Source organism: Struthio camelus, chromosome 13 (genome assembly GCF_040807025.1).
Source record: "Struthio camelus isolate bStrCam1 chromosome 13, bStrCam1.hap1, whole genome shotgun sequence".
Classification (NCBI taxonomy): domain Eukaryota; kingdom Metazoa; phylum Chordata; class Aves; order Struthioniformes; family Struthionidae; genus Struthio; species Struthio camelus.
This window is the reverse complement of record NC_090954.1, coordinates 2171060-2197587: the sequence shown is the minus strand read 5'-3', so window position 1 is coordinate 2197587 and position 26528 is coordinate 2171060. Positions and strand designations below refer to the sequence as shown.

Below are 26528 nucleotides of genomic sequence, written 5' to 3'. Positions count from 1 at the left end.
GAAACCTGACGTCTGTACAAGACAGCAAAATATTTGTATTAAGTATTTGTTTTATGTTCTTTGGAAGAGATTTTCTTTGACAGTGCTGGATTAAATCACCTGTGAGTTAGCAATACCAAAATCAGATGCTCCTCTCCATAACGAAGGACAACAGCTACTGACTCTAGAAGAAGCCTGTTCTGCTTAAGAACATAGGTAGACAGGTAGCAGCAACATCCTGGCAGGGTGAAATAGGCCCATCAGCACTTCAAAAACCAGAGCAACCCTGTTCTATTTAAGTCCTCTGCTTGGTCTTTTCACACCCTGCAGCAATGCACAAGGCAAGCTAGTTTCTTCGCAAGGACTGTGCTGTTTGCCAAGTAAATGATGCATGGAGCTGTCGGACAAGCACATCGCTACGGGAACAACATGCAGCTCTGCAGAGCATAAGATTGTATTTAACATCTTTTGTGAGGCAAAGAGACATCTCTTGTCCACGTGGACCCGGCTGTGCTATGAGATTAAAGTCCCTGTGAAGAGAGAGGTACAAGTGGGGCACATTCTACTCTTCTCACCTGTCATCAAAAACAAGTTTTGCTCTTCGTGACTTTGAACTTTCCGTTGATGGAGTAGACACAGGAGGACAGTTTGATGAATTGTTCAGAATCTTTTCCTGAAAGGAAAATTGTTGCCAAATAATAAATTTAACCAATAGTTAATTTTTTTTTTCAAGAAAAGTATTTGTTGTATAAGCTTCTCCCCTAACATCACACGTTACATGCAATAAAGTCAGTCTTGCAGCTGCTTTAGCTGCCATTCACCATAGACAACAACATAGCTTCCAGAAGTCTTTCATCTCAGTAGTGCTCTCAATGCACGCTGGTACAGAGGAAAATACATAAGCTATAACCAAGCATCTAGCTCTAATCCACCGAAAGATCTCCATTAGAGGAAAGAATGCAGCCAAGGTTTCCTAGCTGTGTTTCTGAATCCCCCTTGAAGCTCCCATGTTGTTATTTCTGGCTAAGTCCTGTTTTTCCAGTCTTACGCTTTGCTGAGTGCCTTTGCCTTGAAAAGGCTAATATTTCAGAAGATATTACAGAAGGATACTGTACTGTCTATTATGACAACATAGAAACAACAGCAGAACTTTCAATGGAAGACATGAAGAGTATATTACTTGAAGAAAGGGGTGACAAAGCATAACTTAAGTATAAAAACATCAAGATCACACAAAGTAACAACTGGCTTAGGGATGGTCCTATGCTGATGAATAAGAAAGGCCAGAGCAGCAGTTTGTAATGTAAATTCACTATCTGTAGGCTTCCTGAAAGGGTCTTATACAGACACCGATACAGGCAACCCTGCCAGGCTTGTAAAACCTCACGATATTGGCATCTAAAGCAATACAGCACGCCTCCTAGTTCAGATATTTCACTAACTCCGCCTCAATGGCTAAGTTACTTTCTGACATTGACGAGGTCTACTTGTTGCTTTAATTCTCCCCCAAATCCATTATCCTTCTTGATCATTTTTAGACTATGCTTCTAAAGTTTCATAGATTGTAGATCCAACTAGTGAGTTTTGCAGATGACTGAACTGCTGCAAAGCACAACCACATCCTACATAGTAGGCTTCGGGCTTTTCCTGCAGAGCACTCAGAGCAAGATGACACCAACCCCTTTATATATACTTTGGAATCACAAAGACAAAGTGAAATCCATCCAAGTTAAACATATTATGCTCCAACAACTAGTTATACGATAGAAAACGTTCATCTTAGGTGTTTGATAATACACTTTAAACTCTTAGATGTCCTCCTTTGCTAACCTCTGTCCAGTAATAAATGTTTATATGCTCATGAAAAGGCACAACATGAAAAGTTAGTGACCTAAGAGTACCATCCCTGTAACGTTTTTTAAATCCACCATCTACGTATCTTCTTAAGCTAAATTTCTTTAAAAATGCTTTCTGCATTATCTTTATAACCATGTTTTCTCCCCTCCAACCACAAAGAACTCCTTACGTTTCTAAGCTGGAGTTAAAAGACACTTTCTGAGACTCCCGGTCCCAGCACGTCATAAAGTTAGAGCTACAGCTTCACGGAGAAGTCCTGCCACTGAATCATGGACCAGGTTACCGCTCTCCTTAAAATCAGGACAAGACTAGTATCTGCTCTAATAACAGAAGAGTGACCTCATTATTCCATTTACTTTTGTGTAAACAGCTTTCTAGTGACATTTCTTACAAACAGATTAATCGGTTAATAAACACTAATATTCCTTTGATTACAGATAATCACATTTCACTAGTTAGCATAAGCATTCGGTAGGGTTAAACATTAGTATTCCACAATCTCTCCCCAGTTATTTTCTAATTTATTGACTTGCAAGGTATTTAAGCACTATGACATGAAGAAACGCACATCCAAAACTAATCCCATTTTAATTTGAACTACAAATTATTGTTTAGATCACACTGAGCCCCTCAAACTGCAAATCAAAGAAACAAACAAAGTATTTACAGAATAAACATTTTACCTTGGCTTCTTTAGCACTGCTAGAGCCCTTCCCCTCTGTCTTCTTTTGTTTAGAAGATGAGTTGCTTTTACTACCACTGTTACTCTCCTTATTAACATTGCTGCTAGACTTTAAGGATGACGACTGACTGACTGTCCTTTTTCGAGACCCATGTTCTTGCTTGGAATCTTTCTGAAGGACTGGGGCAGCAGGAGAAGGCAGTAAATCCTTCTCTTTAACAGCACTTGGCTTTGAAGACCTGGACAAAATGAATAAATTCAGTTTTTTTCAAAAAAAAAAAAAAGCAAGATTTTATTAGAGCTAGTAAATCAGATTTGGAGGAAGAGAAAGAGAATAATTATCTCAGTGACTAGATTTTACAAAGCCAGATTAAACTCGTTTTATTTGTTCTGACCTGAAAATGCAGTAGACAAGTTCTAACCATAAAACCACATCCCTACAACAATTCTTAAAAAAAAAAGCTAACCACAGCATAAGAAATTAATGTCAATATTCGCGCCAGCCTGCCTATTGCAGACTAGTCAGCCTGACAGCTCAGAAGAAAGATGGTCCAGATAAGTGTTCTCTGGAACCCAAGAAACTGGGAAACTATCTCAACTTAGCCTTCTAGTATACTCTCTTACCTTGACTGCTTAGGACTGCTATTGGCTATTGCTGGCTTCCCACTTGACAGAGCAAAGGTACTTGGAATAAGTATTTACATATAACATTTTTTTTAAACTATTTTGTTTCATTTAATTAAGTGCCCTTCTGATGAATGCACTAGCAACCAAGCAAGTATTAGGAATGAGGAGAAAAAAAAAAAGAATCAAGACAGAAACCCATCCACTTGTTTTACACTTGCTTTGGAAATCTGAACCATCTTCCAACATATAGTAAGAAAGAATTTAATTCAGAACGAGCAAGCACGATTTCTAGGATCTGACATGCTGCAACCCTTTCCATGAAAAAAATTGTACTTTCATTTGCTTGGTCTGGAATAGCAAAGAGTTTGAGAATGCAGGAGAGAAAAACTTGAACCTTCCTGTGAATTAACACTGACCAAAAGATAAGTCAAACAGAAGCATAATAATTATTACAAAAAGCATGCAAAATGAGAGCAGGAACATACAAGGGTAAAAGGGTACTAAACAATCTTACTATTTAGCCAGTTCTGTATTATTTTGCATTTGTGTCACTCATATTTTTCTTTGGCTCATCTGTCAAGCAAATTTGAGGCTAAATGGATGGATCCAGATCTTAACCCCATCAGCTTCCCAAACAATGTCAGTCATGTAATTTTTTCTCAGTTTACATACTTGCTGAATGGAGAATCACCAGATTGGGTTAATTAAAAAGTGCAGGTTTTTAGAAAATCAGAGAAGAAACTGGAGAGGCTTATTTTCCATAGCACACCAACTCTTCTCACTAGGGCTTATGTTACTTTTGTTAAATAAAACAACCATCCTTGGATAGCGTTTTTGGTTCTGGAAATGCATTTCCACCAATTACTGGTGGAAACTTTGAAGTAAAACAGTCTTCAATAAGCAGTAATAAAACTCTACCTGTTGATTAAAAACGAGGAGATACTTGGGATGGGAAGGAGGAGGTGGACATTCATCTTCTCCTTGACCACACTGAGCCCACAACACTGAAAATATAGCTATGATTCCTAAAGATACTCACTCCCTGCTGCTAGAAGTCTTGTGTCCTGATGAAGCTTTTTCTTCCAGTTTCGTTTTCTTGCTTTCACTGGCTCTGTTTTCATCCTCATTCTGAATAAAGCAAACAAGAAATACATCCAGGCAAACTTCTACTATGTTTACAGCTTCACTGAGTGGGGTAATGTTTAACATTTAACAAAATGAATTTGGTAGGCTTTTTGCAGAGTGCAGAATAATATCTGTACAGACCATAGAAACATTCCCTAGTCCATATCAAATAGCGGACCAGATCCTGATCTTGGAACATAATGAAAAGCTAAGCGTGGCTTGTAAACGGCCAAACTGCATAAAAGCGGCAAACAGATTGTTCACTTTAAAGCAAACATATCACCATGAGACACCAGACAAATCTGCCCAAGGCTTCAGTAAGAAATCGGGAGACAAATTTTATGTTGGGAAGCCCTACAGAGCTACTGTCTTACAAATGCCACAAGAGGTAAAGAGACTGCAAGACTAAAAAGGTGAGTTCAGAGATGTTGAAGATTAGATCTTTAATATAAATTTAATGCTAAAGTCACAGTGTTTTGAAGGTGAATTTCTAAACTGTTTTCAACGTGCACTGGAAGTGGAAACACAATAAATTAAATGGAAAATAGGGCCTCATACCACAAGTCATCTGGTAACATAACCCAGGTTGATTCAAAACCAAAAGGTTTCCTTTCTGCTACACTGATAATGCAACCCTGCACGGCATGATCAAGGAAACACATTAGCAAATAATGTTTAGAAATTAAGCGGTGACAGCGCTGCATAACTTTACGCAGCACCCACACATCTGAAAACCAGAGGGTGGAGGAAAGAGCGTTTCCTCTTTAGTTGCTTCATGAACAGGCCTGCATCTTCTGCGGACTGCACCAATAAGCATCCAAGCAATCTGAGGGTTCAGACTGATTAAACACCAGACTATGTCCTGGGAGAAAGCCTAAATTTAATTGGTCTTACCAAAGCCTTCTGTTTCAGATGTAAGAGCACAGGAGCTTTAATGCTGTAACTCCAAATGTGAATGGAAAGGTGTAATTGGTCAAAGAAATAGAAGCCACCGTATTCAGAGCCATCGGAGCACGAGAGCGCGTTCCCATGAATATTAGGAGTTATACAGTAACACTCACAAAAAAAGAATTAACCATTGTTCCTACTGGTCCGTTATTTCTGTTTTTATTTAAAAAGCCCATACTTTCTTGCTTAATTTCCATACCCAGAGGCAAAAAGGAATTTTAGCTAGGAATAGCATAGAAGAAACCCTTGTTTGCAGTTACACGTCAAGTCTCCTAGACTATACCAACTCCCAGAAAGCGATCCAGTTTACTTACATTGCTCAGTACAAAAACTGGATTAACTAAAACTATGTTCTATCTCCTCTGGAGTCAAATGACCCTCTGAATGATGTCACCCAATCCTCGACAACAAAAACTTATCTTACAACCACGGCCAAATCCCTGCCAAAACTAAAATTTAGGAACAAAATCCAGATTAGCATGAACACTTTTTAAATCCCTGAAGCATGGCTTCGTAGTCCTCATCTCATTTCACAGAAATCAGAAATTTATCAAAACTCCTTGCATCACTGAGTCCACAGAGGTTTGCTCCATATATGAATTGTGTATTTTCTATTCAGCCTTTCTGAAGGCAGTTTAACAATCACACTACCAACTACTACTCGTCAACTTTTCTCCCTAGCACTATTATTACTATTCAGCTCCCCCATTAATCCCCGTCCGTTTTACTGCCTTCAGGGATTCCTGCTTTTTTCATAGTTGAAAATATTAACTCTTTTAAAAAAAGATTTGAGAATATAAAATATTATGAAGAAATATCTCTGTTCCCAGTAAAGCACCTCTAAGGTTGTGTTTCTGTTGCCATGTCCCCGTGCCATTTCTGCCCCATCCCTTGTTCTGGCACTAGCTCTCATGCAATTGCATGAGTTGCTGCTTCAGGGCCCTGATCCAGCTGAAAACTGATTTTTTTTTGGCCAGGTGAGATTTCAGCTGGATCTGCTCCCTGAGCTGGCCTGCAGTGCAACAGGGACTAGCAGCAGATCAAGTGAAGGCATGACAGGGCAGGACTGTAGGACTCAACCTGGCTTAACACTGCTGTAGGCTGGAATACAATAGAGCTGCAGGAGCTGGGCTGCTTCCACGAGCTCCGGCTGCAGTGCTAGCACTCCTACAGGCACTCCCTCTGCTTTCCCCTCTTCGCTCCAAAAGAAAATCCTACTCATCCTTATTATAACGGCACAGGAATTATCATTCTGGGCTACACAAAATAGCTAAACAGAATCATCTTCTAAACTGCTCAGAGGAGTCACTGCATTGAGGCATGATCTGGGTTTCTGGGCTATACAATTTACCTCAGCAGCAATCCACTAAGGGGCTGAGATAAACTTTTGTCTACAAAACTGATCACCTGCTTATGTTTCCTTTTGCCTTTTGTAGAACTCTTGTCAGATGGCTGCTTCTGAGATTCTCTTGCGTGCTTCTCTGGCACATTTTTCTTTTCTGCTTTGGGTGCATCAGCATCCTTGTAAGGCTTCCCTGGTATTCTGGATAAGAGGCTCAGGTCAATCTTCACAATAAGTGGGTACCTTTCATCAGGATCACTGAGTGGTGAAAGAAGTTCTTTCTCTTCCATAGGAGAGAACATTCTTTGCCGAAAAAAGCTGTCATCCTCCTCCATGGAAGATTTAACAGGAGTCCTATTGCTCTCAGAGTATTTGGGTGTTTGTGATGAAGGAGGCAGGCTCTCATTTTCATCTGAATCAGAGGATGAGGTATCTGTTTCTATGAATTCCCTGGATTTCTGGGCAGATTTGCTTGAAGCCTTATATTTCTTCTTCTCTGTTGTAGGCCGAGGGGAAGATTTGGGCTCTTTCTTTATGTTAGGTTTTCTGGAACCTTTTGTGGCTGCCTTATGCCTATTTGAAGGTATATTTGTTGCCATGTCTACTGGTGTTTCACTTTCTATTTTAAGACCCCCTCTAGGCTCTTCAACAGATGTTTTTTCCGCCTTCTTGGGCTGCTTTTTACCTACAGTCCTCCTCTGTGTGGAGCTGTCACTCTGGGCAGGTGATTTCTGCCTGCCACGACTGCTCTCCGAGCCCTTTTGGGTGGGTTTGGAATCTCGCCCTGGTGTAGAAGAAATCGAATCCTTGGATCCGCTTTGATCAGTATATCCGCTTCCTGCCCCCTGGTCCCGTCCCTCTTTTTTGTAGCCTTGTGAGGATGGGATATTGCTGTCCACAGAAGAAGCTGGTGACACTTTATGTGGATTAACTTTGTTCAACCAGTTATCCAGTTGCCACTTGTTTGTTGGTGGTGGCTCTGGCTAAAATCAAATACAAAAAAAAAAAAACAGCATTAGATACAAATATTTCACATTTCTACCTTTTCCCCAGGACAGCTATACACGCATGGCAAAGCAAGAGGCACACCAAAACACCTGAGAGCAATAATGAATGAAACGCAGCTCGCGGAACACGCTATGAATAACAGTTCTCACTTTTTCTTCATCTCAGACCCTACCTCGGGGGATGCACTCTGTGATGGTTCATTAGCTTCACTATCACTGGAACTGCTTTCACTTTCAGAGTCAGATCCTGAACTGCTTTCAGATCCACTGTGGCTGCTCGAATCATCCCTAGAATTATCTGCTCCTTCACTGTTATGCTGTGAAGGTTCAGAATTACTGAAAACAAAAATAAAGAAAAATAAACAAACACTACCCAAGGCACAAATACATCTTGTAAGTCCTTCCAGTAGCAGAAATAAAATCTAATATTTTAATTAAAACTTACTAGAAAAGTCAACATAACGGAACACAGTAACTACCCTGGAAGTGGCCTTTCTGATTTTTCCCCCTTCCCCAATGGGTTAGTATAATTTGTAGGGAATATGCTATTTAATCAGTGATAAACTTTTAATCCCTTTCGGTTTAAAACACAAGACAAACACGGATTTTAGCAATGAGATCAAGTTAAGAGTGCTGACTAAATAGCATCACTTTGTTTTCTATGCTGCAATCCACCAGGAATGCCTACCTTCCAGGTGTGCTCCTTGGCACTGTCTTATCACAGTCCTGTAATTAAGAAAAAGAACATGAAGCTTCTAGAAGTTACTTTAAAACTGTATATACCATTAAGTAGCAAAGCGTCAATTTAGAGCTTTTAGATTTTAAAATATTTAGCTTGAATAGCACCTCAACTCAGTACTTTGCAGCCATTTACAAACGTCAGTATTTTTCTGGTACAGAAAGAAAAATAAATCAGAGTTATCTTCCCCAAGTTTTCACCACAAATCTGCTATTTTCTGAGTCCTATATACTCTGACTAGAGCTCTAAAAGTTCCTATTTCCTCTGCTCCATAACACTATGTTTCCATCTTTTTGAATCAGACAATTCAAAATTCTCCAATGTGCCCAGAGTACTATTATTTAACCAACTAAGTGCACTATCTCAAAGTTTTCCACATGAAAAATCAGGCACTTGAACCGAGAACAGAATAAAAAAAAAAAAAGAAAGAAAGAAAGAAAGAAAGAAAGGGGGAAAAAAAGAAGAATATGGACTACTGCTTGGTAGCACAGACCCTACAAGTATTTTTAATTTAGCATTCTGAATGCCAATTCTGGGACATGCTGCAGAAAGTTAATATCGACAAAGAGGAAAAACAGACTTCTCCATGAAAATAAAGGTGCCGCTAATACCTCCAGTTAGAGGAAATGACTGGCAGTAAAACATACACGCAGTAGCCCTCATCATCACAATCTCAGTCCCATGTTACTAGTGCTCAGAGACCATACCACATGATCTTTAGCCAGCATGGCAGAATATGAAGGGTACTATCCTTAAATGGAAGGCCACTACATACTTTTTAAAGTACATTGTGTTTCCACACCATGTTCATTGAAAGTCCATTTGAAACGTGAACAGAGTGTCCAGACACAAATGTGTTGTTTCCACAACACAGATAATTACAAACTATGTTTTGGCGTACCTGAAGTTCATCTAAACCCTTGCTATTTGATTCTAATTTCTTAGTCATAAATTTCCTCTTGGAGTTTTGCTCCGCAGTTTGCTGTTGCAGTACTGAACACTGCTGAGGTACTCAACAGTGAATGTATGCACTACGTTTTTCCTGAAACTTTGATATTTAAGGAACATACCTGCTCTCCATCGCTGTCTTCACTACTGCTAAGTTTTAAGTCATCTTTCAACATACTAAGAAAAAGGGAGAAAGTGAGACAAGTTTTTCCACACACTTTAATTACTTTCAAAGCATCCATCTATATTCCAACATGCTATTGTTTACGCTACCGAGTAGGCTGCGTGGGTGAAATCCACAGGATACCATTCCAAAACATTTAACATTTAAGAACGGTGAGTTAAGCCATTCTTTAGAGAGGAATAAGGATTTTAATATTTTGACTCAGTAGTCCATTCCATTAATTTTAGCAAGGAAATTTGACACTTTTTCCTAATGCAGGAGGAGATAAAACATGTATTTTCACCTTCTTACACACAACGACCAAGAATACTGTTTTCAATAGAGTTAAGGAAGGTGACACCAATGGCTAATACTGTTTCCTGTCTTGTGAGAACAGCACAACTATGCTAAATCATAATTTTTCTATATTGTTTGAAATTACAATTACTCTATTATTTATGCTATTAATACATACATACACTATTTCACAATGCTGAAAATGTATGAATGCACTGAAAACATGTAGCATGGTATGGGGCCTCTGTGCTTATTAAAAAACACCTTTGATTACAAAAATAAAACATCTTACTCTGTCTGGTTCGATTCACATCTGGAGAGAGAAAATGAGAAAGGATTAAAAGTCTAGCACATCTGAGCAGAAGTTTCACAGTAAGACTGTTCTACTGAATATCTGAAAAGAAACGCTGACGTCTAGGGTCTAAGTCCTACTATATTTATTGCTATCCTTTTCCAAAAGATACTTTTTTTCTCTAAACTTTCCACACAGAGCACAATCGCTTTTTTATTTAAAATTATACCATCACAGTAAATATCTTCTCATCCTTCTTCCTATACATCCTAATTCAATGAGTGCCCAACACTCCGTCTTGCTCTTAGATGTTCTCACAGTCTCCAGGCACAGAAATAGCACAGCATACAGTCCATGGGTGACTCTGTACTGCTATGACAAAAGCAAAACCAAAATGGTGAACTTCTATGTCTATCACCTACTGAACTGGCTGTATATAAGCATCTTCTCAAACAGCACATTTTTGGGAAAATGCCTGTAAGTCCATAATATTTCAATTTTTTGTTTTTTGTTTTTGCTGTGTTTCTATTCCTATTCCATTGGTCATGTGCTTTTTTATCTTAGTAGTGCAACACATATACAGATGAGCAGACCCAATTTCATTCTGCGATTACATCACACCAAACGTTTAACTTACAGTTGTCAGTTTTCAGGATCTACAACCACTTTCACTAAACATACAGCCAGGTGCTAAAGCTTTATCGCCACGGACATACTTGTTTGGCAATGATCTTTGAGCAGCGTATGTCGGATTTTCAGCTACGAGAAAGATAGCAGACTACGGTCACCACGAATCTTCCGGCTACCTTTTTTTTCCTGCCAATCGTACTATGGAAGAAGTACGTTGGGTTTGCGTACTCTACTAAAAAAACTCGTTAGTCAATTGGGAGACTGAGTTCAAATTTAACCTGATTGCCAGAAACGTAGTTTACTATCTCCTCCAAACGTGAAAGAGTTTCTCACCCTATCTCTCCGCACAACAGCTAGGAGCTGCTCCCAGCGGGCAGCTCCCGGGCGCGCGCCCCTCTGACACGAAGCCCGTCCCCTCGTCCCCGCTCCTCCAGCCCGGGGGCCGTCCAGTTCCCGAGGCAATCCCTCGGCAGAGCCTCACATGCCTATCCCGAGAACCGACGAGAAAACAGAGGAGCCAAAAGAGGGCACAGCGTATTTGCTACTCGCACCAACATGCCGTGGTCGGTGTACCGCCCCAGCAAACTGTTGCTTAAAGAACGTGATCCCCTTTTCTGTCAGTCAAGGAGAAGTACGTTACAGAGTCTGCGTGAGAACTGACACCTTCTAGTAACAGGGAAACAGCTATTTTGCAAATCTCTTATTAATTTAAAAAAGAAAAAAAGTATCTTCAGATAACTTTTCTCAAACAACTGAATTCTTTCCGAATAGCCACTTACGATTTGGATTGATGACCATTAGATGTTTTTGATGAAGGATTGTATCTTTCTAGATGGAAAGAAAGAAAAAAAAAAAAAAGAGAAAAAAAATGCATTAAGATCCAGCCAGGAATATACACCACTCCAGAGCTGCCAGAGGCAAACAGCCCTAGATGAGCAAAATGAAGAATGGCGAGTAACTCGCTGCAGCCAGGTACAACCTCTCACAGACCCAACAAGTGAGTGGGTGCAGAGACAAAACGCTAAACACAGCAAGCACTTTAATCAAGAAGAGAACATAAATCTACAAAATTATTTAAATCATTGCTGTCAAAACCAATGCATGAAGAATTTATTTTGAATGGTGTGAACAATTGTTTTGCTTCTATCAAGATCAGCCTCTTGCCATCTCCATGCAGGCTACGGGCTACAGATCAGCCTGTCAAGTTCAGGCTCGTTTCAGCATCCCTACTCAGCTTTTTAGCAGATGAGCAATCTTTAAAGCCACAGAGCAAACTCATAAACCAATTCTTGAATCAGGAATACATAATGATACACGTTTTTTGTTTGGGTTTTTTTTCCTGCCTCCCTCCCCCCCACCCCCCCCCTTTTTTTTTTTCAAGGGAACTTCTGGCAGTCGCTAAGCGTAGTACAAGAGAAACAAGAACTGAGGCTGTTAGAAGTTTCCCAGAAAATTCGAACAGGAGTTGAAAAGTGGTTCTGTGTTTGGATTAAGCTTGCCTCTTTATTTAGACACCTAAAGATACATTGTTCCTATATTACAAGTCTATGGTTTAGTATTATGGAATTAAGCTTTGTTTCCTTAATTCCCCACTGTATTAGGTGTTTACAGTAAGCTACTTGTGAATATCTAAAAATAAACCATTCTGCTCTTACTATTTAATCTGTTTAATCACTTAGGGAGAGAGCGAAAAGACTTCTGGAAGGCAACAGCACAAATCTATTTCAGTTTCATCAGGTATGTTACCTGTGTTAAATTATTCATTTCAATAATATTCAAAATACAAGTACAGTAAAAGAGGAATAAGAACTGCTTTTGTTTAAAATTTGGAAATGCATTCCGGGACAAGAAGCGTTAAGTATAATACTAAGCAAACTACTATACTAGCTCTTCAGCACTTCTTTCTTTTGATTTTATATCCCCAAAGTGAACGTGAACAACATAAAGCAGAAAATGCAATGCGCTTTTCTATTAAAATGTGAACTTTTTTAGTTTCTAACATGTCCCCAAGCAGGGATTAAGGTTTTTGTTTTGTTTTGTTTTGTTGGTTGTTTGTTCTTAAGGTGTGGGGTTTTTTTTGTTGGGCCTTTTGTTTGTTTGTTTGTTTGTTTTAAGCATAAAGCCATTTTCAATCAGATCAACCAAGGAGGCATCTTTTCAAGAATTAGAAAAGATGACAAGTTAAAGATGTGTATTTTTTCTAGAGGATAGTAACAACCTGGCAACTCAGTTATAACTTTCAAGATCTCAACACGAAAGAAAAACAAATAATTGTTTTACAGGTTAAAACTTGAGAAAGTATGGAAATTCTTAACTTAGACTTCATCCTACGACCGGTCTGGAAAATATCATTCTCCAAAAAGCCCGATATCTATCTAAGGGATACCAAGAACACTAAATCACAACAAAAACATTCAGCATGGTTTAAAGGAAGTTTATTATACTTACTCTGTTCTCCAGCGCCAAAATTGGACTGTTGAGAGTCCTAAGGGAATAAAAGATCACAAAAGTTTTTTCAAAAGGGATTTTAGCACATCAAAAATCATGCTGTAATCAAGCTATTTTTTCCACTTAAAGTATAGCACCTAACCTCAAAAACAAACAAACAAAACAAAACCAACAAAAAAGACTGATTCTTTATCTGGGTCCAAACTCTTTTCACCAACCACTAAGATACACCAAGGAAGGGGGAAGAGTAGCTTTCAGAAGGCTTTTACAATTCTCCTCCTTGGCTCATCTGTCCCTACTCTTCTGCTGTTGCGTTGCATGGCATCTGAAACTATAAAATCCCTGTGCAACTTCCACAAATCCTACCTTTATGTATGTTCAGCACAGACAGAGAGAAGCTGTTCACTATGTTTTTTTTTTCTTTATTTTCCTTCTGCACGGAAAAGCTTTCTTGTTAGTTTTTAAGCATTTTCATTTAATTTCTTTTCTCGGCATTTATCTTTTTCTCATACCTGTACAATATTTTGGTGGACAAGCAATTAGTATTGTGAGAAGTTATTGTTAGTAAAAAACAAAACAACAACAAAACCCCCCAAATCTCAGCTACAAGAGAGCATAAGAGACAGTAAAACTTAAAATCTGAACAGCTTTGCCTGACACCCACTGTCACCACGGCTCCACGCGGAGTCCTGGGCAGGCACAGCTCACTAACAGAACATGATTTTTATTCCCCAGCTACCCCAAATAAGGCCAAATATGCATGCAATCAAACAATTCACTTGTAGAATAACCAATAAACAACTATATGTAATTTCCTTTGATATATTACGAATCCATTACCTACAAATCTATCTTTGAAAGATCAAGACTTGCGAATTTTAGCTCTTCAGTACTCCAGTTCCAGAAAACCCTATTCTGTCTTCCAAAATGCAGTACAAAGTCATATTTATTTAAAAAGTAAAATATTGTTTTAACAAACAAATAAGCAGAGGCTACCAAGTTACCAAAAGCCGACTTCTAAGCTAAAATGCCATTTTTAAATAGCACCTTCCTGCCTGACCTCGTTTTAAAATGAGGACAAATGCTGACTCTATAAATAAAAATTGAAAATACTTGACTCAACTCATGAAGTTTTATACACATATTTCACTCATTCCCTTTGCCAACAGCAAACCAGAAAAATAATTCAACAAGGAGTTGCAGTTTTTTTGGTATGAATCTCTCCAAACAGCCAACTCCAAAGTGCAGCAGTTATATACACAATTTGCAAAAGCTTACATTTTTTTAAACACGCAAAAGCTCTGCACAGTGGAGCATGCTTAGATATTTTAAATTTCCTTTAACTTTTTATTTCAAAATTGAAAGCTGTTGAAATAGTGCATTAAACAAATATTTCTTCTTCAGTGGTCAAGAAAGCAGGCTATACCACTTCTTTCAACAACAGACAGTTTACCAGGAACTTTCATTTTAAGGTGTTTCAAATGCCTCTAACCTTTACTACTTGAGCAAAGAGAAGGCACAATAAAAATGAAATTAGCCCATGTTTACTGTGCAAAGTGGAGATGAAGTCGGAAGGAAGTTGTCTTGCGACTTAACAGAAAGCAGCACCTATACTGCCTTTAAAACATGGGTGATTTTTATCTTTTACATAGACACAAGGAGTGCAAGTGTGACTCCCCAGTCTCCTTTTTGCCCAATCAATTTAGGTCAATAAGACCAATAGACTATGATTCAAGAAGGAAGCAAAGATCATACAGTGGCCAAATACCACGTCAGAGAGCAACCGGGCTGGGGGGGCACCGGATGGGGAACCGGCCCCCCTTCTTGCTAACGCACACACATGTCACAAATTCTTCGGAAAGCCTCTGCCTAATTACTCACTTCAGTTACTTCCTATTTCAAAGGCACAATGCACTGTTTCAGTTAATTGCATTTTAATGAGGTGTTATGTTTACACGTGCAACTTTTTCCAAGTACCTAGCCATCTGTTTTATCTCCGAGTACATATTTCTTAAAGAAACTCATAGTTAAAAGAAAAAAAAAAAAAAGAAAGAAAGAAAGAAAAGTATACTTTCAACTCCAGAGACATTTACAGCAGTGTCTTCTAGAGGGCTAGTTCAAAAGAAGAAATTAAAAACAACTTAAAGGAAGGAAATCCTTCTAACCAACCAGAGCAGCCCGGTGAGGCTAGGCAGCGCAGGCAGTTAGGCAGGAAACAGCACTGCAGTTTGCACTCTGGCACAAAAACTGGGGAGAGAAAAATAACTCGATAGTCGGACAGAATGGTAGCAGGGTCCCTAACTCGCATCAGCAGGTTACCAGTCTGGCGGCAGTCCAGGCAGAGGCAAACGGGACCCATTTCTATTTAACATCCGATAGCTCGGGTCCGTTGTCTCATTTTTATTTCTCAGAAAAAAAGTTTCTGTATGAGTAACGATGGATCGACAAACCTGACTACTGGCCTTCGTGGTAACGCCAGCACGGGGCAGACAGACAAACGCGGAGGCAGAATTCGCCTCTTCCGAGATCCCCCCGTAGGTCACTGCACCGGTATGCAGGCAACAAACCCGCCAATGACGACATACCGCTTCTTTGGAGACTAACAGCTTCCATCTTTAAGAAACTGCTGAGTTTTAAAATATATTTTATAAATATGCCAGTATTTTTACTCTGGAGTTTTTGACTGTGAGCCCACGGCTTAAAAAAAAATTACACAGGACAAAATTATAGCGTGTTAGGAAGGTGGTAACATTTTTATCAAGACTCAAGAATCCTAAGGCTTTTTCATAGCATCCATAGAACTTTCCCTGGCCTATTTTCATGAAGTTTTATCTTCTAATTCAAAGACTACCTGGTAATTATTAGATAAATTTAGAATAAGGCTGAGAGGTCCAGTCAGCAGTTTGGGGCTCTGCATGCTATTCACTATCTACACATAGTGAAAGTGATCTCATCCCAACCGTCTCATAAATAAAATCGACTGGCCACCAAACAGAGCTCCATGTAACGTGCACAGGCAGAGCATGCCAAGCTCTTGCACACAAGAGGAACGCTGTGAAACATTGCAGCATATTATTTGTAAACAGAACACAACACTAAAGAGAGCAAGTTTTCCTAGAACAGTACTACTCGATTAAAGTAAAGCACTGTGCTGATCTGTTTTCTGCATTCTGCTCCGGTCCCAGGCGAAACAAGCCTACGGCTCACTGACTCGCTGGAATTCTGAGAAGAACCTGCTGCCAAGAATGACAGAGGGGAGAAGGCAGAGGAAATTATAGGCTTTGGATGTGGAGAGAGAATTTGACAAAGTTCCATGGCTAAGATGTGCAGCCACAGAATAAAAAAGCTGGCAAAGAATCAAAAGACTCAGAGCAGCCATAAATGGAATTTTGTGCAAGCTGGGTGAAGAAATGCTATCCAGGTTGATAGGTTCAAAAAACCACAACCTACCTTTTTTGTTCATACATCAACAAGATCATGGAATTTTATGTAGTTTCTCTCCACATCACAAACAAATGAGTGTACATTTCTGCACACCTTCCTTCTTCCCAAATTAAGTCAAAAGCCCAAAGAATCAAGCAGTTCATACCAATCCCACAGGGTGCTTGCCATGTAGAGGAAAAACACCTCCCCAAAGGTTCAGGAATAAGTATTCAAAGCAGTGAAGTAACTGTCTTCACTGATGAGGAAAGATTTGGGTTTTGTTTCTTTACAATAAAAGGTAAGGATTATTTTCAAGTTCCTAGTTTTAGGTAACATAGCAAATAAACACTGAATAAAAGTAATGCATGTAAGATTAATATTTATTTATTCCACTACTATAACACTAAGAAACTAGACAATGAGACTTGTTTCTAGATATGCCTTCAAAAGTAAATCTGAGAACTGTACCATATGTTCTGCGTTTTCAACTCACAGGAGAGAAGCAAGTAAGATGCACTGAGACAACAACACACAACTCAGAAAGTGATGACATCAGGACAGACCGTAGCTCTGGGATATCTAGGCAAATACAAGGACCTGAACCATTTAACTTGTCACCAGCCTGTGAGAGTTCTGTAGATGTGCACTTACAGCATGGTTCCTGGGACCTTTGGCCAAGTAGTAATCTGGAGATGTAGCTGGAGCCTTTTAGAAAGCTGCATTAACAAACTGCTCATCTAGGTGAATCACCTGGATTAAACGTAAATCTCTTCCCACCCTGCTGCAAATTACCACCAGTGCTCACAAGAAAACATTTTCTTATAACCAACAGTTAAAAATAGTAAAAACAAAACTCTTCTTTCCTGTCAAACTAGATTGTTATAAGCAATAATTCAATACTTACTTCATCTATTAGAGCTCCTTTACTTTGACTTTCAGATACAAACAAATTAAAAAGCTTCCTAACATTAAAAGAAAGAGGGCCAAAAAGATTATGTTGAACCATTCACATGACAAGAAGATCTGTTAGACAGATTATATCAGAAATCTCAGCAAGAAAAGCTTCTTAAAGCACTTCACCAAACTGTTCTGTTTTGGGGAGCAGTTTGGATCAAGCAGGAAACTGACAGCAGCAAACTATGCTCGGTGATTAGAAAAAGGGTAGCCTGTAGGACTGTGAAGATAACTTTTAAAACATCGACAGCATAATTTTTTGCAGTCACATTTGCTGAGCTTCCAGGCAGCCTGAAATCGTGTCAAGTTAGGGGCAGAGTGGCCCAATACGTTTTAGAGATGTGTTGACTCTGGAGAAAAAAATATATTGTAAAGTTTAATCTTTTACTGGTAATCAGTAGATACAGGAAACAAAACACGAATTCTTGAATGAGTCAGCTATCTCACACTGAACTGCATTTGCTAAGTTGCTACCCACAGCCATCTACCCTATCTACCTTGCCTACCCAACAGCTTCCAAGATCCTGCAGACTACAGAGCTACATTTTAAGGCAAACAATCACCAATCCTGGTTTGCCTTAAAACACCACACCGTAAGCTGCAATTGCTAAACAGCTAGGACATTTGGGCAACAGTGGGCAATCCTTGTCCATCAGCTATGACGTGTTAAGTTGTCACTATTTCTCAGTCAAGGGCTTAACAAATGTAAGTCTAGACAGTGGTAACTTTATTTGCCAAATAACCCCGTGCAACCTCCAGTCGTGACAGTAGAATTACTTAACCTAACCTAAAACAATAGTTCTAGCTATTTAAATACAGTCTTTGCTTCACTCTTGCACATCTCTTTCCCTTGGTAAAAAAGGGTTGAAACAATTTAAGGTAAGCGTGCTTCAACTGTGGATCATCGTACCTTCATGAACTGCGTTTCTCCCAAGTTTAACCTTCTCTACTAAGTTTGTAGTCACTTACTTTGGATCCAAGGTGAATCCTATACATTACTAATAGGTAATCAAAATTTACATCAACTTATCTAAGAATGTCATTTTTTTAAACGTGACGTACAACTACATGCAATGAAGTGATGTATCTATTTGAAGATAAAAATATATTATTTGATACTAATCATTTTAACTTGAAGGCCAAGTTTATCAGTACACTCTGGCTGCTTTACATCACAACAGGATACAGTGTACACAGTATCTGCCTCCTGATCATACTTGTCAAAACCCATTTTTCACTCCAGCCTACAATCAGCACTTTCAGAAATAGGCTCTTTTGATCGCTACTATGTCTGATGTTGTAACTGAAAATTTCTCTTACAATTTATGTTCTGTTTTGCATATAGATAACAACATTCTTCTGAGGAAAGGAAAGAAAAAAAATCAAAGCCAGCCTGCGCTCTTTAAAAATAGCTGTCACCTAAAACTGTTCTCAGTTGGTATAAAGGCCAGCTCTTACCTCCCGAGGATTGCAGCCAAGTCATTTACCAAGTTGACATCTTAACTGAAAGCTATCTGAGACAAGCACCTTAGCTCACAGTAGTCTGGCTTCATTTGCACGCAGTTGCCTTTAGCATTCCCACTTAAATATCTTCCATGAAAAATGGCAGCCATTGTGGAAGAGGGATTTCTATTGTGAAGTTACCTTAAGACACATCTGCTGCTACTTACGGAGAAGAATTTTAGGCTGCAGTTCTACAGGCAGCTGAGCTGCTGCAATAGTTCTCTGCTCAGTCCCCTCCTGTATTTCTGCCCTTCTTGTGTCAGCCCTGGCAACCATGAGACCCTTCTGTGAACTATGTAAATCACTAACCTGGCAGGAAAAAACTATTTTCTTTCCCCATCACCACCTTAAGTTTTTTTTTTTGCCTTTTTAGTGAGTTAGAACAGCTGACAGAGGTCCCAGTAGTGCCAGCGCCAGCCCCCAGGGGAGGGGGCACATAGCGGAGAGCAAGAGGGTAGGAGAGAGAATGAGAACTCCTCTTTCCTCAAAGATAGCAGCTCAAGCAGGTCTCCTAGAAACATATAAGCCATCAACAGCAGCAAAGTGACAGATTTCTTTGTGGAGTTCAGAGCTTAAACATTTCAGCAGTTATTACAAATAGTGGAAGTTAGGAAGAGATCTTTCAGGACAAATGATCTGAAAGAACTTCTGCAGCAGAATGTCTGATTTTAAAATTGGGGGCTGTTTTGTAATTGAAAATGTAAAATTTAATAGAAGTATTCATGGACATCAAAATCATGAGAAAATCCAGTTTGCACAAAAGTGTATTTTAAATTTTCTACCATTTACAAGCCAGCCCCCATTACTTTGTGAGGTAGAGGTAAATACAACACTTTCTTGCTTCTACAAGAATTGGCACATAACATTTCCCTAGTAGGGAAAAACTCTCAGTGGCATTTTCAAACTTCAGAAATACCCTGAAGGAGGTATTAATTAAGGGGGAAGAAAAAAAAAAAAAGCTTAAAAGGAAAGATCTATTATACATGTCTTTGCAGATTGCTGTGTGTAAACCAGAGATACAGAGGAAAAACAACTACAACTATATTCTTCAAAAGACTATTGCTGACAAATTATGTTGTAAAGCCAGATAAAGGGATACAAATCACTGAAATAAATGCATAACTACACAGAATTGAATTTTAAAAGTTCAAAAATCCTCATCTTTGAATAGGACTTACTCTTGGTTTAAAGGTATTCAGTATTTGACTATAGCACTGACCTTTGTTGGAAAAGGAAATTTTGATGGTTCTGTTTTGCATGGTGTATGAATAGCAGTCAGTGGAGGAGGCCAAGAATGGGTCATCTCCTATACTCAGATCAAAAGAGAAAAACCATTAACAAAGTTAAAGCAGACCGAAGATTTAAAATTACAAACTTGATTCAAATGGTAACCCTACATCTCAATTTTCAGTTTATTGTTCACATTTCACTAAACCTTAGATTCAAATCTTAATTTCCCAAAGCACAACAAAGATTTTGCACATGAATCTAAATCTTAAATTGTTATCCATGAAAACAGATAGTTAAGACACAGTAACAAAGCAAGCAGAAAGGCCTAAATCAATAAAACTGGTTGGCCTGAGCACAAACTGCAGTAGAAGTCAGAGACTGTGAAGAGAGCATGTAGGATAAAGGGGTAGAAAGAGGTATATTTCTTTCCTTCTTGTGGAAAGGGAAGCCTATAGAGCTTGGGAAGTTAGGAGAAATTAAATTCCTTAGGCAAGAAAGAAAGAGAAGATATCTTGTATTCACCCAGAGCATCTCCAAGGAATATGGAGAACTGAGGGTCTGAGCAAATGACCAGACGTGGAAATATTCAAGGAGAAATCTGATCATTCTTTTATCATAAAAGACATACGATCAGGTGATCACATGAGGGAAAACAAGACTAGAGAAAATAACCTAGGTAGAAAAGAAGGGAAGGTTTTGCCATGAGGTAGCAAAAAATTGTTGTAATCCAAAAAGATACTAGATTGTAAGAAATGCACTTTGGTGCAAGAAATGGCTAATTTTGGTTGGGCTACAAGGGAAGCCGCCTAGAAGGAAAGGAATGTTATGGGGGTATCCAGGAGATCAGGTGCACACACAACAATGCAGCGACCAGCCCGCACACAACTCTGCTACCAGTTTATATCTTGCAAACTCTTCCCCAGTCTACCTCCCTTAGAGGAGTAACTGAAGAACTCTCTAATGCCTGTCGAGGCAATTTAAAATGGCACTCTTCCTTGGCAGAGGACTTTCCACCTCCTTAGCAGTGTTTGTATTTTCAACAAATACACTATCAACAAAAAGCAGAGAGAACTTACTTTTAAAATTTCATCCACACAACTCACATCACCAGATGCTGATGCCTACAAAACAAAACTCAGGATTAATGTCTCGTAAAGCAAATTTTCTTCAAAAGATCCCAGGGGTTAAAAGCCGTTGCAAACAAACTGCAGTACTTATCATGATTCATACTGGCTACATACTGATAAAAACAGACCTTGCTAATTCTTTTCAGCAACATTAGCTTTAATATCAGATAGATCCATATTTTTTATGATATGAGTCATATCCAGTTATGAAAAGCAAATACATCAGATATCTAAAACTGCCACAATAATCTCTTCCTTTTCACTTGACTGTTAAAGTGATCTTACGCAGTCAGCGCTATTAAGAACTTCTGGAAAGAGGGGAAGGAGAATCATAACTTTCTGTCAGTTCCTGGAAGAAGCCACTGTATAACATCAGAATTCAAATGCATGACAGTAAACACACAGTAATGACATAAACTGTATTAGGAAGCAAAAACTGCAGAGAAAGCAATAGTTATGAAACTATGAATCTTCTGCACTCCTGACTGCTAAAAGCAGAAAGGAAGCAAAGTTACTTTCACTGTGTCAGCATTAGCACATCACGTCTTTATCAATATGGAAATAATTTATTTCTGATTTTCCTTACAGTTTTCCTGGACCTTATTTTGCTATTTACTACAGTCCAAGGAACAAATGCTTTTCTCTGGCTACCACCATTCAAGCAGTTCATAGGAGATGCAATGACATTTATTATTAAGAAAGGCACACTAATTCTAAGCAAACAGTAGTTAGGTCTATGCCTTACCGATTCAAGAACGCCAAACTACTAAAAGTCATTAAACCAATACTATTTTGTATCCAGCATACTTGATAAAAATTCTGAGCCCTATTCAATTTGCTATGCTTTGGGTTTGGTTTACTCTCCCTAGGTGAAGGCATTCTCATGTACAGCAACACACTTCATAAGAAAATTTGATATATGCAGACATAGCATTACTAGTCTAACATAATAACATGGCCCACGGTATATACGTATAGCTTGTCACCTCTGTGAATATCCTACTATTTTACTAACTTCTGACTACAGAAATACTCTAGGAAAACTAGCGTCCCTAGGCTAAAGTTAACCTTTCTTTAATAAAAGTCATTACATCCACCTGGAAGCAGCAGAGGGAAAAAATTACATTTACTTTTGTACACTTCCCTTTCAAAACACAGGTTTTCACTGCTGAAGTTTAAGATGTTTTACTTCAACCAAAAATAGGCTGTTTACTAAAAACTAAATTTTAGTTAGAGTTTGGGATTTCAAAGAAGTTTGAAAATTCCAGCCCGAGGACGCTTGCGTTTAAAAAAAAAAAAAAAAAAAAAAAAAGGGAAACTGGTAGCAACTTACAAAAAGGAAACTGGTAGCAACTTACATCTAGTGGTTGAGAAGGTATTTTCAGCTTGGTTAGGTGTGCTTTGCTGCTGGGCTTCAGCTCATTCACGCTGCTGCTATGAGTCTGACTACTGTAGTGTTCAGAAGATAACTTTGGTTCCATGGATTCCTGTCCATCCATCGGCCTTACGTAAGCAGTAGGTTTCTGTAACATTGAATTGGACTTGGACATGAGGGAAGGTGGAAAAGACTGATTAGAGTGTTGTCCACTTGAAAAGGAGGGTACACGGGAGGGAGAGTCCCAACTGGCATCAGGATCCCGGGGAGATTTTGAACGTTGATGTTCTTTGCTATGATGATCGTTTCCATGAGATCTAGAATGGCTGGAGCTCAATGAAGAAACAGCAGATGGTTTTCCAGGGCTGGAAGAACGGGATTTGGAGTGTTCTGATCCATGCTGGCTTTTTTTGCGGCTGCTGCTGCTACTGTATGAGTCACGGTCATGTCTCTGGCCACTACTGCTAGTGTTATTGCCACTGCCACGCTGACTACTGTGTCCGCTCTGTAAACCCGAGGACCGTTTCTGAGATTGCGAGGAAGTGCTAGGTGCTGGTCCTACAGGAGTCCATTTGCTACTCTGATGTGAGCTAGTATTATGTCTCTGTTCACCAAAGAAACTTTGGTTTGATTTTTCATCTTGTGTTGATGGTACAGTTGGTTTGGGAATTACAACAAGCTTTTGTAGCGATCTATCTCCTATAAGATCCTCCATTTCATCATAATTTCCAAGCATGCTCTGAATACGACTAGACAGTTTGTCTTCTTTGCTGGTCTGTGAAAATCATGTAAAAAAATGCAAATGCAAAATATAGTTAGAAAAGCCACACAACTTCACTTTCAGTAACGTGACTTGACAACTGTTGCAGTTCATCTGAATTTCAGGGCTAAGATCATGGTTAGCATCCATGTCTTTTTTGCCACTGTTTCTAATTCCTACTATTAGTTTGTTCTTTAAGCAATAATTTAACCCCCTAAACCATAACGAAAAGATGCACTTCAGTCAGTCTTCCTTAGCCTTTTCTTATGCTGATCTCAAACAACTGAAAAACTACATCAGCATTTCCCATCTTCACTACCCTGTTTACCTGAGAAGCTATTGCGCAGCTGAGGAAGAGGAACTGATGCCCAGTCGCACATGATACCAGTGCCACTGTAAGGAACAGAGATCCCCCACTGCTGAGACCCAGGCAAATATTCTAAAACTGGGACCATAGTGCACACAGGTAGGCACTAATACCAGCTCAAAAAGATGACATATTCAATTTGCCAAACTCCCTCTGATGACAGAAACCTGCTGTAACAGTCAACAGTAGCACTAAATTATTTTTCTTTTTTGACTCCCCAAGATACAAGTTGGTGTTTGCTCTCAATTTCAAAATCTGCTCATTTTTAATTTTTTTTTAAATTGATCTTTATTCAATATTTTCTCCTTTTTCACGCCGAATCTTTTAAGGTTGAAAAACCAACTAGACAAAAACTGCTCGCTTCTAACAAAGAAGCGAGCAACTAACGCTTTATTAAAATCTTTGATCAAGTTTAACACCAAATGAAACTTTGCCTAGCTGCCATTTTCTCATATTTCTTTTGGTCTACAAAATAGCTGAGAAAAACAGTCATTCTCCAATGTGGGAAGATAAAAAAAAAAAAAAGTATATATATACCTAGACATATTTAAAACAACAGAGAGCCTCACAGAAAAATATTACTTAATATATTGGCACCCATCAAAAGTCAGGACAAGCAAGCAAACAAAACAGAAAGTCAGCATTACCTATTAATCAAAGATTACCATGGACTGTCTGAAAGAACTGCTATCAACAAATAAAATATAACTTTGCATATGTACTTCTACATACACGCCCCTTCAAAACAGCTCTCCCAGCTTCACATTGTACAAGATCCTTTACGCAGAGATCCTTACTTTAAACACCATCATCTTAGCAGGCAGTCGGAGGACATCCAACTTTAGACAATAAAGACAAAATCCCTTGTATAGAAGGCAAGGAAAAAGAAATACTTTGCAATAGTCTACATTTATTTTGACAACTTGCAGAAAGCAAGCCAAATTAATTTCACTGTTTTTACTCAGGGCCAGTTAATATTTACCTTCTGAAATTATTAAGCTGTTAATAAAATTTAAATTATCAAATACAGATTTTAGTCCCGCAAGTCAGAATATGAAGGAAACAGGCAAAAGCAAACGGTCACATAAGTGAATAAGTTAATTATAAATGATCTGAAGATCCCTGCAGTTGAAACCCTCACAGTCAAATAGTCACATTAACTAAAATCTCCCTAACCAACTATAACAATGCAACTCCCTCCCTCCCTCCCTCCGACAAAACTTTCTCTTTTCCTTGAGGCAGGGATATGTACAGAACTGTAATTGGCTTCAAATATATGGACACGTCACTTTGAAGAATCTGGTTTTGTAATTTTCTTACACGTTGGTTTAAAAATTGTAGATGCCTACCGTCATCCCAAAGTTTGTGGTTATTTCTTTGATACGTGACGTATTAGTCCTAAAAAGTTTTAATTAACGGTAAAATAAAGTCAGTTTAACCACTCCTCTTAGGTACGCAATTTTTTAATTGATATTTATACTGGTGTAATTCTTGTTGCCCACACCATTATAAGGGTTCTTGCTTATAACCAGTCCGTTTTCCAAATCAAGTTTATTGCATCCCAACAAGCTTTCATTTCATACATGTGGGATTTGAATACCAGACACAGTACAAGCACAGTAAAGTGACAGGAGGATAGGCACTAAAAAAACACCTTTCCGTCTGCAGGAGAGAAGTCCAAAAGTCTTAAGGCTTTACTTCTTGGAAATCAGCTAAAACTGCGATAAGGGAATGACCTGGCTTTCAACACCAGTTTTGAACTGCATCATGAAAATCCTAAATGGTGTCTTATTTTGCTATTCCAGAATTAGTTTATTTTTTCAGTGCTGTTTAGCAAATCAAATCCAGGAGGAAACCTAGCACAGATTTAAAACTGTAAGAGATCATTATTTGGAAAAGTCAACTCTTCTAAAACAAATTAAGAAAACAGATAAAAACTATGGACAGACTAGTTAAAACTGAAAGGAACCTGACTATACTAAAAAGCTGATAATTTCACTACATTAGGCATTTCAGCATTTAAAATTAACCTCCTGCTTAAATATCCTGTTTCTGGACTTACCCAGGTCTGGATTACATTGATTGAAGGTTAGAAGGTTTAGCAGCAGGCTAAAGCACCCCAAAAAAGCTATTAGCTATGACACAATGGAGAGTTTAAGTGTTTTGAGCCACTGCAGCAAAGGCAGAAGAAAGCCAAAAAAATTATAAGGTTTCATCATCCCTTTTCTCACTCCCTTCAAAGCAGCCCCTCCTTCATTAGCATTATTTTAAATCTGCTAATAGAACTGGTTAGTTACTGTCCAGCCTTACTTTCAAGCCCTGCTTAAATACTCATTGACTTAAGAGCTGGGCTCTAAAAAAGTTCATATAAAAATACATTTAAAATATGAATTTGCATATGATTTCTGCTATAAAAACGGCATTAGTAAAAAGTGCATAAACTCACAACTTTGTATGGTTCAGCAAAGAGAGGAGAGTTAGGTGGAAAGGCTTCTTCACCCTGTTGAATTTCTTGATTTCGCCTTTCCCTTTCTTTCATACGCAGCACATTCCGGTCTTCACGGTTCATGTTGCTACAAATAAAAACAAGATTGTTGATCACAGAAAGGAAACAAGGAGGGATGAAAGCACACAGCCAGCTTTACCTGTTTTGCCAAAAGAATGATTTCAGTTAAGAACCCCATTCTGGCTATACCTCCTCAAAA

The 26528-nt window shown here is 38.7% G+C and overlaps 1 protein-coding gene across 6 annotated transcripts in view; it reads right to left on the bottom strand.

The window, feature by feature from the left end:
* The window catches only part of AFF4 (ALF transcription elongation factor 4), a 58764-nt gene that overhangs the window by 11184 nt on the left and 21052 nt on the right, over positions 1–26528 (bottom strand). For all 6 annotated transcript variants that reach the window (XM_068959953.1, XM_068959955.1, XM_068959951.1 and 3 more), the window contains 14 exons: positions 26270–26396; positions 22680–23471; positions 21271–21315; positions 20184–20270; positions 13085–13121; positions 11416–11464; positions 10007–10027; positions 9377–9431; positions 8256–8293; positions 7741–7903; positions 6626–7543; positions 4185–4273; positions 2520–2757; positions 555–652 (listed from right to left, as the gene is read on the bottom strand). In XM_068959953.1, coding sequence (XP_068816054.1) covers positions 555–652; positions 2520–2757; positions 4185–4273; positions 6626–7543; positions 7741–7903; positions 8256–8293; positions 9377–9431; positions 10007–10027; positions 11416–11464; positions 13085–13121; positions 20184–20270; positions 21271–21315; positions 22680–23471; positions 26270–26392 — 2753 coding nt within the window. In that variant the 5' untranslated portion in view covers positions 26393–26396. The remainder of the gene's footprint in view (positions 1–554; positions 653–2519; positions 2758–4184; positions 4274–6625; positions 7544–7740; positions 7904–8255; positions 8294–9376; positions 9432–10006; positions 10028–11415; positions 11465–13084; positions 13122–20183; positions 20271–21270; positions 21316–22679; positions 23472–26269; positions 26397–26528) is intronic.